Source organism: Trichechus manatus, unplaced genomic scaffold (genome assembly GCF_000243295.1).
Source record: "Trichechus manatus latirostris isolate Lorelei unplaced genomic scaffold, TriManLat1.0 scaffold00088, whole genome shotgun sequence".
Taxonomy (NCBI): domain Eukaryota; kingdom Metazoa; phylum Chordata; class Mammalia; order Sirenia; family Trichechidae; genus Trichechus; species Trichechus manatus.
The window spans coordinates 8210992-8225900 of record NW_004444024.1 but is presented as its reverse complement, the minus strand read 5'-3'; the positions used below and the strand labels follow the sequence as shown (position 1 = coordinate 8225900).

Sequence of the window (14909 nt, the reverse complement as noted above, 5' to 3'; positions counted from 1 at the left end):
CAGTGTTAGTACAACCCCAAATCACATAACAGCCTATCTCACAGAACATATAGTGAACATTAAGGGACACATGACTGTACTTGCAGTGTCAGAAGCAGTTATTGCCCACCATTGTTACATGGCATGGTCCCTGCTTTAAAATCCTGTAAATGATGTTTTGGATATATCTGTCCCTTCCTAATAGAGCTGAACAAGGATGGAATGCTCTATTTCAGGGGTAGTAGTTCCCTGTCATTAAATATTTTGAAGCAAAGACGAGAGAGCCACTTGGTTGACTAGTCTCTGCCAACCCTGATTACATATATTTCTAAATTAAAAACTCTAAATTGAACGCAAGAAAAAGTTTTTCTACCTTGTGTCTCTCAACTCCTAGCATATTTTAGCTATGTCTAAAAGCAAGATACTGGGAAATGAAGATGCTAGTCCTTCAGTGACCATAAAAATCACCTTTGAACCTTCTCCTTTCTTTGAGAATAGAAGTGATAACCACAGGGTCCTGGTAGAGTCCAACTCTGTTAATTGTATAGTTCATGAGAATTTCATCATCACATTAGTAAGGCTTTCTTGCCTACCTGTCCAAACTGATTGCTTTAGTTTTCATTACCTACCATTGTGTCTGAGTCACCAAATCTACTTTCTGAAGTGCTTGCTCATTGTAGGCCTCTCAAGTTCATAGAAGAATTACTGCCTAAAGTGGTAATCAAGCAATGTTAGCATGACAAACGCCTGTCTGTACACTTTCTCCTTATCAGCTTTTTGAGTGGCAAGAGATTTAGTAAAAGTACAAACCATTAGTGAATCTCTGTTCTCTCTCTAATTCAGCCTAGTGGTAAGAATTTTGGAGCCCTGGTGGCACAGTGGTTAAGAGCTCAGGCTGCTAACCAAAAGATTGGCAGTTCTAATCTACCAGCCACTCCTTGGAAACCCTATGGGGAAATTCTGCTCTATCCTATAGGGTCACCGTGAGTCAGAATTGATTTGATGGCAACAGGTTTGGTAAGAACTTTACCTAATGTTAGCTCTTTAATTGCAGTCATGAGGGTAAGGTATACAGCATTTGGGGTACATTCTTTTATTATTATATTCTTTATTAATCAATTATTTGTAAACCATATCGCAGTCAAAAGTTATGAAATCAAAACTGGGAAGATGGCTTAGTAGTAAAGTGAGATACAGTTTAAGATAAGAGTTTATAATATAATATGAACTATTTATAGATTAAAATGCATTTTGTGCCTTCTTAGTTTTACATTTGTTGCACTGAATCTTTCTTTGGTTTTGCACCTTCAAATTTGGGCTTAAAAAATCCACCTGCCCCCAAAAAGGAACTACCAAGTCACAAAGTAATACAGATAGCAAATAAACATTTTTTAAAAATTAAATATTAACAGTAATTGAAGAAGGAGCCCTGGTGGCACAATGGTTAAGCACTCAGCTGGTAACCGAAACGTTGATGGTTCAAACCCACCAGCTGCTCCATGAGAGAAAGATGTGGCAGTCTGCTTCTGTAAAGCCTTGAAATCCCTGTGGTGCAGTTCTACTCTGTCATGTAGGCTATGAGTCAGAATCAACTCCATGGCAGTGGGCTAGGTTTTGGTTAGTAATTGAAAAATTCAAATTAAAATATCAAGCTACTGTTTTCCCTACTGAAAGTTTTCTGTTGTTTTCCTGTGACAAAAGTAAAATATGTCTCTTTTGTAGAAAGTAAAATGCATCTTTTTGTAGAAAATAAGAAAATACAAAAAAAGAAGGAAGCAATTTTTAAATTTATTCTCTTATTTTTGAGAATATACACAGCAAAATGTAAACAATTCAGTAGTTTCCACATGTACCGTTCAGAGACATTGATTATACTCTCCAAGTTGCGCAACCATTTTCACCCTCCTTTTAACATAAACTCACTGCCCCCTAAGGTTCCTATCTAATCAAGAAAGCAGTTTAAAAAAATCCATAATCCCATCACAGTGGCAGCACAATTAACATATCATTATGTATATGTCAGTCTTTTTTCTATCCATGTCTAAAATTAATCTAGCAGTCTCCTATTGATGCTAGATTGTTGCCTTGAATTTTTTTTATTATAAATTATGCCATAATAAACATCCTATGTGTTAATCTTTTTTTTGCATCTCTGAATATTTTGTTAGGACTAGTTCCAGGAATTGGTTTTGCTGAGTCAGAGCATATTGCATTTGTAAGGCTTTTGATTATCTCTTGCCAAATTGTTGACCAAAAAGGTTGTATCAAGTTCTCTTGTCTATATTATTTATGCCATTTTGATAACTCCAAGATGGTATCTTGTTTTAATTTGTACTTTTTTGATTACTAATCAGAGCATATTTTACATGTCCTAACAAAATACTACAAATTAAAGAAAAGTCTGTATTCCAACATCTTCATCACCACATTGTTTATAAGAGCAAAAACAAAAACGCACACACACCTAAATGTTCAACAAAAGGAGAGCACCAAAATAAACTATGCTATTCTCAACAATTAGCTATGCAACCATTAAAACTTTAAGTGTGTGAGGTGATTCTACTGACAGAGGTAAAGTAGTTATTGGATAATATTAGGTAAGACAATTAAAAGGGTAAATTTTATATGTCATTTCATGTCTACCATGTAAGAAAGAAAATATACCAGAATGTAATTGCTTCTGCATGGCAATGGGTGACTTTTTAATATTTCACAATGTTTAATACTTTCTGTGTTTTTATAATTAGCATTTATATCACTTTTTTGAAGCAAACACGTTTTTGTTATGTAGACCACATAAAGGGTACAAGAAGGGAGAGGAAATTGTCCACCTTCCATTTTGCGTAACGTGCATTCTAAAGATAATATTAAACGTTTGGTATTGAAACAGCATGGACCAATTAAGTAAACAAGATTCTGGTAAACAGTTAAATATTTGTCAAAATGTTAAAAGTTCCACTTGCTTGAGAAGCTGTTGTTGGAATCACACTGAAAATGTAAGGTTGTGTATGGTTTTCTTTTCCTTTTTAGGTTGCTGCTGTTGATCTCCTAGTCCCTGGAGTTGGGGAGCTCTTTGGAGGAAGCCTCAGAGAGGAACGGTACCATTTCTTAGAGCAGCAACTGGCTAGGTATTGGTCAGACCTAAAAGAAATACTGTACAGAAATTAGGGATGAGACACTCCCAGGTAGTCATGGTAAAGTAATAGAGAAAAGCTCACGGGCTTTGAAACCTGACAGACCTGAATCTCAGATTCTATGTGACCCTGAGCAAATTATTACTTAACCTATCTGAGCTTTTTTCAAAGACTGAAATTGTAACAGGAAACAAGGCTACAAGAATATTTGCCCACAGTTTGCATGTATTTCTCCCAAGGGACAGTTGCTTTTAAAAAATAAAATTAATAATAAAAGGAGAAAGGGGATTTCCCTTTATAGCTCGTCCCTTATTTTTCTCTTCTCTGCTCTTTTCTAATTTACTGTCAGTTATGATTGGCAGTCTCCTTCAGGGACAAAAAGAAAGACTCTGAACCAGGGAAAGGGTAAAGACGGGAAAGAAAGCTAGTAAAAAATATCTGCTAAGCTAGCGTTTAGAATAAGCAGGCTTCAGTTCTTCAAGTTCTCTACTACCTAAGGGTCTCGATTTAGCTATTTGAGTGTCTTTATTTCAACTCACTGTTTGTAACCTGGGAAATAAATCCATAAACACATAGAAAACGTTTTGGAGATGGGATGTAGGGAATCATGTTTCTAATTGAATTACCACTCCTGTGTACACAATCTGCCAACAAACCACAATGACTTCCTAAACTAACCAAGGTTATAAACCTCTATTTTCAATGATATTCACTTTTGCTGTGCCAGGCTTAAAAAAAAAAAAGACTTTCTCATGTCTGTAGGCTTAATCCTTCTCTCCAGATAATACTGGGTTTCACGGTAACCTGGAAAAGCCATGATTGTTTGAACATATCCTATTAAGTTAGCCATTTGTATGGCCTCCTTTTCCTAGTGGAGAAGTACTTAAATAGTTTGATGCTTTTCCAAGATCCCAACCTACAAATCAGGTAGCTTGATTTTGTAATCCCAATCATTTAAATTGCTCTATTGGTTAGGATCCAGAAGAAGGAGGATAAACAGTCTGTGAGAATTCTTTTTATCAGCCAGACTACTAACTCCTTATTACTACTATAGTGTTAGAAAGTCCTGGGAAAATTGTGGAATTGAAGTGAAGATCAGACTCTTTAGGTGAAAAGAATCTGAGGATTCTCTGAGTTTTTTAAAAAGGACAGTTAAAATCATACATGGCACGATACCTCATCTGTTGAAAGATTAATTGGTCTGTTTTCTTTGCTTGCTTCCTTCCTTCAGGAAACCTTTCCTCATAACACGTTAAATGTTTACCTAATATCTGATAATAGCCAAATTTATCTCTCCTAATAAAATGGATATGTATCTTTCTCTATCTCAGGAATCTGTCTGTGACCTCTGTTCATGTTTTCTGTATTTTTGTATATTTGAATTTTTCTGAGTCCTGATCACTTCAGATATACTGTGATCCCAAACACTTTTATAATAAAAGTGCTGAAATTAATTTTAATTAATACCAAGAGCTTAAAATTTTATTAACATTTCTCAAATTAGACAAGAACCAATTTGCAATCATATTGTGAAGGCAGCCACAGAATCTACATTATTATTTTAATGTTGTAAAATGAAAGTTGTATTCTTCTCTTGTCTATGTGTGCCTCCCAACAACCTTAAATAGTAATAATAACACTTTTGTTACTGTTAATAATAGTCACAGAGCACTAAGCTCATCTCAGATGAACCCTTTCCTTTGGTCTCTGGACCATATTTTCTTTCTATAGCATGTATTGCCTATATCACTTATTTGATAATACCTTGGATTATAAGCTAACTTACTATAAAATAAAGTTCCAGCTCATCAACTATATTGCCTGTTATTTGAGGGTGCAGGCTATGTTGTATACTTCTTTATAAAGAGCTGTTTGCACACAACCCAGAATAAATGTTTGATAGTATATTTATCTTGAAGGAGCCCTGGTGGCACATTGGTTAAGTGCTCAGCTTCTAACCAAAAGGTCACTGGTTCGAACCCATCAGCTGCTCCACAGGAAAAAGATGTGGCAGTCTGCTTCTCTAAGGATTTGCAGCCTTGGAAACCCTATGGGGCAGTTCTACTCTGTCCTGTAGGGTCACAATGAGTCGGAATCAACTCAAGGGCAGTGGGTTGTTCAGGTTACCTCTACCAAGGAGCCCTGGTGGCACAATGGTTAAGAGCTCGACTGCTCACCAAAAGGTCAGTAGTTTGAATCTACCAGCCGCTCATTGGAAACTATATGGGGCAGTTCTACTCTGTCCTATAGGGTCACTGTGAGTTGGAATCGACTCAGTGGCTGGGTTTTTATATTTATCTTATTGCCGTTTCCTGAATTTTGTTATCTTCCTTTTACAGATTAGGACTGACAGAAGCCTACCAATGGTAAGAATGTGGCCCCTAATGATTCTTATTCTAGCTGCTGGTCTGAGTTACATAGAACAGTTTGTTTTCTGTATTTAGATTTTAACCACTCCAAGACAGTACGGAAGAGTGTTAAAGCACGATGGATAGGGGCTCAGAAGATTACTTACTCCCCTTAGATCCTTGAAAAATAGTAATAATAATAGTTACCATTTATTTACTGCTTATTATATGCCACATAACTATGTTTTATGTGTATTATCTCATCTAATCAACACAACACCCTGTGAATTAGGTACTATTATTGTCCCCCATTTTATTATCACTCTAGGCCTAAGGCCTAGAGATGTTATCTAACTTAACCAAGATCATACAGTTAATGTGGAGCAGGACTTGATCCCAGGTCTGTCTGAACTGAAAACCTTTGTTCTTAACCATTATGCTTCAGTTTCTCTATGTGTGAAATAAGGGCTAGGGCCAAGTGATCCGTAAGGTCTTCATCAACTGTAGAAATCTGAGCTGCCTTATGGAAGATCACCCTTCTGCATTCATACATTCACTTAACCAAAGTTGTTCTGCCTTTCTTTCTGCAGAACCTTTCCTCAAGTATGTTTCAGTATATTCAAAGTATTATGTTTCTGTAATAGCACTCCTTCAGGATCTTAATGTAATAATATCGACAATATTGTTAGTTCTTTTTCTGTTCTCAGGAGAAGGAAGGAGCAAGTTACATTCTTGCCTTTTGGTAATGAAGGAGCTAGATTTCACAGATGCAAAAGAGTTAAAACTGAGTTCAAGTAATGACCTTTGAATGCCAGTCTTTGCCAGTAAAGACCTTGAGCAAACTGCTTAATCTGTTTGAGCCTTGGTTTTCTTGGCTATAAAATAGAATAATAGCTAATTCACAGGGTTGTTTTGAGGATGAAGTGAAACAAAGTAGGTTAAATATCTACATGATATAGAAATACAATAAATGCTAATTTCCTTCTCCCTTTATTTACTTTGTTCTGAGTCCTGTTATTAAGTAAATAAGTCTGATTGAGCAAACTTATGCACTTCACCTCAGTTTATGTCCATGAGATAATATTCACAATATGTAAAAACTAGCTATAATAAAGAACTAAATACAGATTTTAATTATTGGTTAAGTTTAGTCTTTTTTCTAGCCTTTATTAATCATTTCAAAACTATTCTTTCCCCAACTGAAGTTTTGAAACTCTTCAAATCTCCAAGTATAAATATTTTTATTATTGAATTTGCTTTCTTTTATACGATGATCATAGTATTTTAAAGGTAGAAGGAACTTCAGAAATCCTTAAGTCTGTGATCTCTGCTAGTGTTCCACTACTGTGGGTAGCCATCCTAGGTGTCTAAGAATTTACTCACTTCTTGTTTCTACATACCACATGCAAATAAAATCTGTAAATAGTTCCACAAATTTTATAGAATTTCTTCTATAATCTGGCCACCCTAGAATCAATTTAACAAGAACCAAACCAAATACATACTCATTAGAAAATTTTTTCCTTAAAAGTGGATTTGTTTTCATCTGTCAAAGTAAAGGGAAGAAAAACTAGCTATAAACTGAATCCCTCTGCTGAATTGAGTTTCTAGACATTTATGAAATGTTTTAACATAGATGTATGAGAAATTTAGAACCATCTAAAGCTATTGCTGCAGAGTCAGCAGCCAGCTCAGGTCCTCCAGATGTTTGTGCCAGGTGGTTTGGTGTGCCCTTCGTCTCATTTTGTCACTAAATCGAAATATACCCCATCCCCATGCCTTCTGAACTTAAGGTTAATTCAACTACCAAACATTTCAGTTACTGAAGACTGTTCCTCCCATTATTCCTTATAGTTCTTACTAACCTGTGGTTTTATACTAGATACCCCTGTCATATTGACCTCTCACCTGCTTGCAACTCACCTAGTTGCAATTCATTTTTTATTTTAGAAAGATAAATACTTAATCTTAACTCCCTAAAATGCCAATAAATATTACCATTATTATCAGTGGTGGAGAAATAGGTGATAGGCAGTAGTCTTGGTTATCTAGTGCTGCTATAAAAGAAATACCACAAGTGGATGGCTTTAACAAACAGAAGTTTATTCTCTCACAGTCTAGGAGGCTAGAAGTCCAAATTCGGGGCACCAGCTCCAGTAGAAGGCTTTCTCTCTCTGTCAGCTCTGGGGGAAGGTCCTTGTCATCAGTCTTCCTCTAGGTCTAGGAGTTTCTCAGTACACGGACCCCGAGTTCAAAGGACTAACTCCACTCCTGGCTCTTTCTTGGTGGTAGGAGGTCCTCTGATCTCTGCTTGCTTGTTTAATCTCTTTTATATCTCAGAAGAGATTGACTCAAGATACAGCCTAATCCTGTAGATTGTATCCTGCCCCATTAACATAACTACCTCTAATCCTGCCTCATCAACATCTTAAAGATTAAGACTTGCAATACATAGGATAGTTACATCAGATCACAAAATTGAGGATAATCACATCAGATCACACAGTGGAAGATAATTACATAATACTGAGAATTGTGGCCTAGCCAAGCTGACACATATTTTGAGGGGATACAATTCAATCCATAACAGTAGTCTTTATCCTTGAGGAATCAAGTGGTTACCATCTTTGGCACTTAAGTCTTATTCTGGAGCTGATTTTACAAATCATTCAAGAATCCATAAGCTTATTTTAATCAATACTGTATAATTCAAGAATTCTCCCACAAAGGACATAATAAAAATATTTACAGAGTCTTCCTCCTGCTGTTACCTTCCTAAAATAACTTTATCCCAGGCTGGTGCATTTGTGAGTTTGAATCATGCTTTTACCATTTTCTAATCATGCAATCTTAAGTTGAAATTTACTTAACCTCTCTGAGACTGGTTTCATCTGTATAATGTATAGTGTTTCTCACCAGATGTTGGGGGGCATCATATCCTCATTTCATCAGTTAATGCCATGTGAAGGAAACAGAGATATTCAAGAGTTAACACAAGTGGAAATCAGCTAGCTCAGATGTGATCAAATGAGTAGTGCTCAGTAATAGTTCACATGAATCAGAATTCTGCAGACCTGTAGATCAGAGTGTGGGCTAGTGGCTGTGCACCCTGGTAAGGCCATCCACTTAGGTAGGTAAGGTCATCCGCTTAGATTTATACACACATATTCAGTGGCCCCATACCCAGCCTGGAATATGAATATGCATGGAAGGACATCAGAGGCTTCTAAGCTTTCAGAAAAAAGACCCTGAACGTCTTCCACTAGGCCTGAAGCAGAGAACTGGAAGTTTCTACTCACTCCAGCACTCAAGAGTCTATTTTTGTGCCTTCAAACAATAAATCTTCATATATTGAGTAACAACTATATAGCAGGCTGGAGATACAAGATTAAGACACAGTTCCTGCCCCTGGTATAGCTGACACTCTCATCTAGAGGAAATTTTATTTTTTTTTTTTTTGGTAATGTATCAGGCAAAACTCTTAATTCTCCTCTATGTATTGAACAATATAATTTTAGGTTAAAAAAAAAAAACACTATCATTAGCATACCAAAAAATCGAAACGGAATGCATTTTCAAGAAAACTATTAAAGAAATCTGTTAAAAAGTTTTCTGTAGCCTTCCTTAGGCAAGTTTTCTGTACATAAATACATAAACAACTTAAAAAGAAAAAGGAAAAAAAAAAGGATCAGGTGACCAAAGCACACGACTAGATGGCAGGATCTGCAGCTGTTTGTCTGGGTAACATTGGATAGGTCACTTTAACTTCTCTGTTTCCTTCATCTGTCTGTTGGGGGAAAAGACTGGTCTACCACAATGATGTGGACAATAACAAATGATTACAAAATACTTTTGAAACATAAAGTTCTAATCATAACAAATGATCTCATATAGCGTTTATAGGTGATGATTCTCTGTTTTTTGAAAAAACAGGTATCTGGACCTTCGTCGATTTGGATCTGTGCCACATGGAGGTTTTGGGATGGGATTTGAACGCTACCTGCAGTGCATCTTGGGAGTTGACAATATCAAAGATGTTATCCCTTTTCCAAGGTTTACTCATTCGTGTCTTTTATAGCTGGAAGATTGGTTAACAACAGTCACCCTGTGGCAGAGACACTGCACATGGATATGCATGCAGGAGATTGCATGTTTGGATTTTAGAAATGCAGACATTTTCAATGTGTAACTGTCTTACCATAAAGTATAGTGTCTTAGGCTGGGTTCTCTAGAGACGCAAATCCAGTAAAGAGTATAAATATATATATAGATTTATATCAAGGAAACGGCTCATGGGATTGTAGTGGCTGGAACGTCCCAAGTCTGTGGATCAGAATAGAGGCTTCTCGTTAGAGGGTTGACATGTTGTGGGGTTGTTAACCAGTGTCATAAAACAGTATGTGTACTACTGTTCCATGAGAAACTATTTGTTCTGTAAGCCTTTACCTGAAGTACAATTAAAAAAAAAAAAGTATAAAAAAAAAATACAGGCACTAAATTACACAATTGAGAATGACAAAATATAAATTTTGACTCTGAGGTTGAATCATTTGAAATAATCTTGAATGAAGATGTGAGCCATTATATTATCTTTCACACCTCAGGTGGTTTGGGTTGGGGATAAAATATCTGGGAAATATTTGCTTAAGTAAAATCTGACATGTAAAAAAAAAAAAAAAAAGAATAGAGGCTTCTCTCAATTCACACAGCCACAGGGGCTGTTGAAATCCAGATCAGCAGGTCAGAGAGCAGGGCTCCCGCGCATAGGCTGTGAAGATCGACGAATCCCAAGATCGGCAGATAAGCTGATAGCTCAAGTTCCAAGAACTGGAGGTCAGATGAATAGGAGGCAGCCGCAGTATCCAGAGTGAGCAAAAAAGCCAGAACGCCTGCTTATCTTTGGATGCAGGCCACACCTCCAAGGAAACTCCCTTTCAACTGATTGGCTACTCACAGCAGATTCCCTCATGGGAGTGATCACATATAAACACTGAGAATCATGGCCCAGCCAAGTTGACACACAGTCTTAACCATCACATATAGCATATGAAAAATAGAAATGATCATGATTTTCTTAGAAAGTTAAGGGCACTTCATGGAAGGATGAACTCCTGGAAGGATGAACTCTCCCAAGAAGAGGTACTTAGAGAAGTAGAATCTCAAATCTATTACCTCAATTAAGAAGAAATGAAAAAATTGAACTAGACGGTCTCAAAGGCCCTTTCAAACTCTAAGACAGGACGAGATAGTGTATTTTACTTTTTCTTTACTCATTAGATCACCACCGTTGTGTAATCTTTGAGAAACAACTAGTAACTAAAAATAAAATGTTGAATGTTTTCTCCCTTGCCATATAACTTGTGACTTATTTCCATCTTATTCTCAGTGTTTTACTTAACATTACAGAAGAAAACATTCCTTCTTAGGGTCTCATGCAAATAATATTAATTGACTTAATGAAATTGCTATGTGAATTGAAATCTTTCTTCGAACTACATGAAAAAATCATATTTAGCAACTGTTGTTGTTGTTAGGTGCCACTGAGTTGGTTCCGACTCATAGTGACCCTTTGTACAACAGAACCAAATACTGCCCAGTCCTGCACTGTCCGCACAATCCTTGCTATGTCTGAGCCCATCATTGCAGCCACTGTGTCAATCCATCTCATTGAGGGTCTTCCTCTCTTTTGCTGACCCTCTGCTTTACCAAGCATGATGCCCTTCTCAAGGGACTGTACCCTCCTGATAACATGTCCAAGTACGTGAGACAAAGTTTCTCCATTCTCACTTCTAAGGAGCATTCTGGCTGTACTTCTTCCAAGACAGATTTGTTCATTCTTCTGGTAGTCCATAGTATATTTAATATTCTTTGCCAACACCATAATTCAAAGGCATCAATTCTTCTTCATTGACCAGCTTTTGCATACATTTGAGGCAGTTGAAAATACCATGGCTTGGGTCAGGCACATCTGAGTTCTCAAAGTGATATCTTTGCTTTTTAACACTTTAAAGAGATCTTTCGTAGCAGATTGGCCCAAAGCAATAAATACATTGTTTGATTTCTTGACTGCTGCTTCCATGGGCGTTGATTGCGCATCCAAGTAAAATGAAATCCTTGACAACTTCAATATTTTCTCCATTTATCATGCTGATTTAACAACTGTCTTTAATTAAGGATCCCTGGTGACACAGTGGTTAAGCTCCTGGTTGCTAACTGAAAGATCGGCGATTCAAACCTACCAGCTGCTGTGCGGGAGAAAGATGTAGCAGTCTGCTTCCATAAAGATTTACAGCCGCGGAAACCCTATGGGGCAGTTCTACTCTGTCCTACTGAGTTGCTATGAGTCAGAATCAACTCGACGGCAGTAGGTGGGTTGGATCTTTAATTAGGATCCCTGGGTGTCACAAACAGTTTGCACTCAACTACTAACCTAAAGGTTGGCAGTGCAAACCCACCCAACAGTGCTAAAGAAAAAAAGCCCTGGCAATCTCCTTCTGTAAAGGTTACAACCAAGAAAACCCTATGGAGCAGTTCTCCTCTGGCACACATGGGATCACCATGAATCAGAATCTACTTGATGGCAATGGGTTTGGTTTTTGGTTTAGTTCTTTAATTATAAAAACTAATGAGATGTTGTGAAACCCTGGTGGCGCAGTGGTTAAGAGATCGGCTGCTGACCAAAAGGTCAGCAGCTCGACTCCACCAGCCACTCCTTGGAAACCCCATGCGGCAGTTCTGTTCTGTCCTCTAGGGTTGCTGTGAGCGGAAATTGACTCGACGGCAGTGGGGTTTTAATGGAATGAGATATTGCATTGTTTAAACTCTTTAATCACTATTTTGTTATAGTTTAGTTTGTATTAAATGTTATAACTTCTCTAATAGTCATTAAGATAGATTTTTAATTAATACTCTGGGGAAAAAAAGCAGCAATTATATTTTTAATTCTCTTTGTTCCTTTCCCAGTGAAATTAGAAGAAAGATATTTTCAATCCAAGATGAGAATGTCCTGGTCCTATGGAAATATGGTGGTGCAGTGGTTAAGAGTTGGGCTGCTAACCAAAAGGTCGGCAGTTTGAATGCATCAGCCACTTCTTGGAAATCCTATGGGGCAGTTCTCAGAATCGACTCAATGGCAACAGATTTGGTTTTTTTTCTGTAAAAGATAGGTTATTCTGGAGTCAAAAAGTAGCATGATAGAGTGTGAAGAGCTTGAGACCTAACAATTGTGGCACTTACATGTATGATTTTGAACAAGCAGCTTACTCTGTGTGAACCCAAGTGTCATTTTCCTCACAGAGTTGATATAATTATACAACAGTGTATGTGTATGTGTGTTTTTGTATGTATTTAAAACTATGAAGTGCAACACAAGCTTTTTTAAACTTTTAGTCTTCATTGAGTTACATGTATACGGACATGTAGCAAATTGTATACTTGGTAGAATTTGTATGCATCAAATATTTGTAAAAAGGCATGCATGCCTAAATAATCAATTTCCTAAAGCTCATTAGATGACTTCTCTTAGGTTATTTCGTAATGAGTTTGTATGTGCACTTTATTTTAACCTAATTGAAAATCAAAATCTGAAAAGAAAAGAATCGCAGAACCTCAGAGTTGGAAGACACCTCTGAGGTTGTCAAGGTCGACCTTCTGCGTAATGCAGAGAGATCCTATATACTTGAGCGCTTGGTTTTCCATCCTTTTCTTAACAAGGAGCTCAGAATTCTGCAAAATAGCTCATTCCATTTCTGAGTCTCTCTAATTGGTAGCCTTTGCTAAACTTAAAAAAATCTCAGCTTAAGTCCCCTTCCCTGGAACTGTAATCCCTTGTGCTTAGATACCAAGTTCAGGACAGGATAAAAGGGATGACTAGAGCTTCCATAAGGCTTGCCTCAGTAGGTTAGAAAGAGAAATTCATTTGTTTTTTCAACAAATATTATTTGAGCTTCTGTAACCCAAGAATTGTGGTAGGTGCTAGATAAACAGTAGTGAACAAAACAAAAGTGACTCCTGCCTTCATGGAATTTACAATCTCATGGAGGAGATATGCAATAAATTAAGTAAACAAATGTTTATTATTTCAAATTATGACATATGCTATTATATAAAGAACAGGGCAGACATACATAAGCTTACAACAGGGGGCACCTCTGAAAAAGTGGTATTTATTTAACCTTAGATGTGGAAGGTAAAAATGCAGAAACCATTTAAAAATATTTGCAGCATCAGCCAACATTGATTTGGCATTCAAGTCTTACTTGATATCGTATTAATTTTGTGGAGCAAGGGTCACAAACATTCACAAACTCCATGCCTGGAGGCAGTATAGTTACCAAGGCTATTAGGAATCATGCCTCTAGTAATTTTTCAGGAACTAGATGGAATAATACTGTTAACATGATGACGTGGCATCAGAAATAAATGGGAAGACTACTAAATTAGGAGAAACCCCAGGTCCTGGTCCTAGTGCCACCATTAATTAGCTGTGGTGTGCTAGCAATTCAGATAACCTTTGTGGCCTCCAGTTATTTCATCTGCAGAACCATCATTTTGGAATAGATAAACTCCAAGGATCCTTCTAGCTTTTAATCTTGTGTGAATCTGTGCTGGACATAGTCACTAAGAATAGTTTATTTAGAGTCTGACCTACCATGCATAGTTCCCTGTTTTAGTACAAACTAGGTCTCTGAAAATGTATACGGAAATCAAATCACTGAAAGTTGAATAATGGACTTAAGTGTTCAAGGTGGATGTACGTGCAGTAGGGGAAGTTCCTTCTCAAGGACTCAAAAGTATATTATTCCTTGTTTTTTTGATAGCGTCATCAGCAATATATTTCCAAAACTTCCTACTTATTTGTTCATTCCTTTCCTTCTCAACTGAACATACTGTAGTATCTGGTTGAACCAAATGCTTGCCGCTTATATAGCAAGCCTAATAATATCCATCTTTGGCTTAACTTCTATTTTACCAATACTTAAACAGAAATAAATACTGGTGTCAGACAAAGATGCTAAAAATGCCAAAACAGAGCTCTTGCTTGCAGGCAGCATCGACAGGAAAAAACTTGAAATGTCTATTTGTCTGCTTATATATGAATATCCAAATTCTACATACAAATGGCATTTTAAAGATTTCTATGTAGAATGAATAAAAAATATAGGTTTAACAGTCAAGAACAGTTTATGCCATAATAATATTCTTATAGGGCTCAATTTGTGAGTTAAAAGGAGGTTTGAGGGTGGGTTAATACTGGAGTAACCAGTTTTTAGTGCGAGGAAAATCACATTCTGTTTTCCCAAGATTTCCAAACGTCACTCCAAAATGGTAGCCTCAACCACCCAAATAAGAGTGTATTCTAAAATGTAGATGCTTTTTCCATCGTTAATCCACATTCTCATTTCAAATTTTGAAATAGGTGAAGAAAAATAGTTACTTTCCAGCTGTC

At 36.8% G+C, this 14909-nt stretch overlaps 1 protein-coding gene across 3 annotated transcripts in view; it reads left to right on the top strand.

The window, feature by feature from the left end:
* Positions 1–9782, top strand: part of NARS2 (asparaginyl-tRNA synthetase 2, mitochondrial) — a 170320-nt gene extending 160538 nt beyond the window's left edge. For all 3 annotated transcript variants that reach the window (XM_023736598.1, XM_004382005.2, XM_023736599.1), the window contains 3 exons: positions 3010–3107; positions 5453–5479; positions 9395–9782. In XM_023736598.1, the coding sequence (XP_023592366.1) occupies positions 3010–3107; positions 5453–5479; positions 9395–9539 (270 nt within the window). In that variant the 3' untranslated portion in view covers positions 9540–9782. The remainder of the gene's footprint in view (positions 1–3009; positions 3108–5452; positions 5480–9394) is intronic.
* The last annotated feature ends 5127 nt before the right edge of the window (positions 9783–14909 follow it).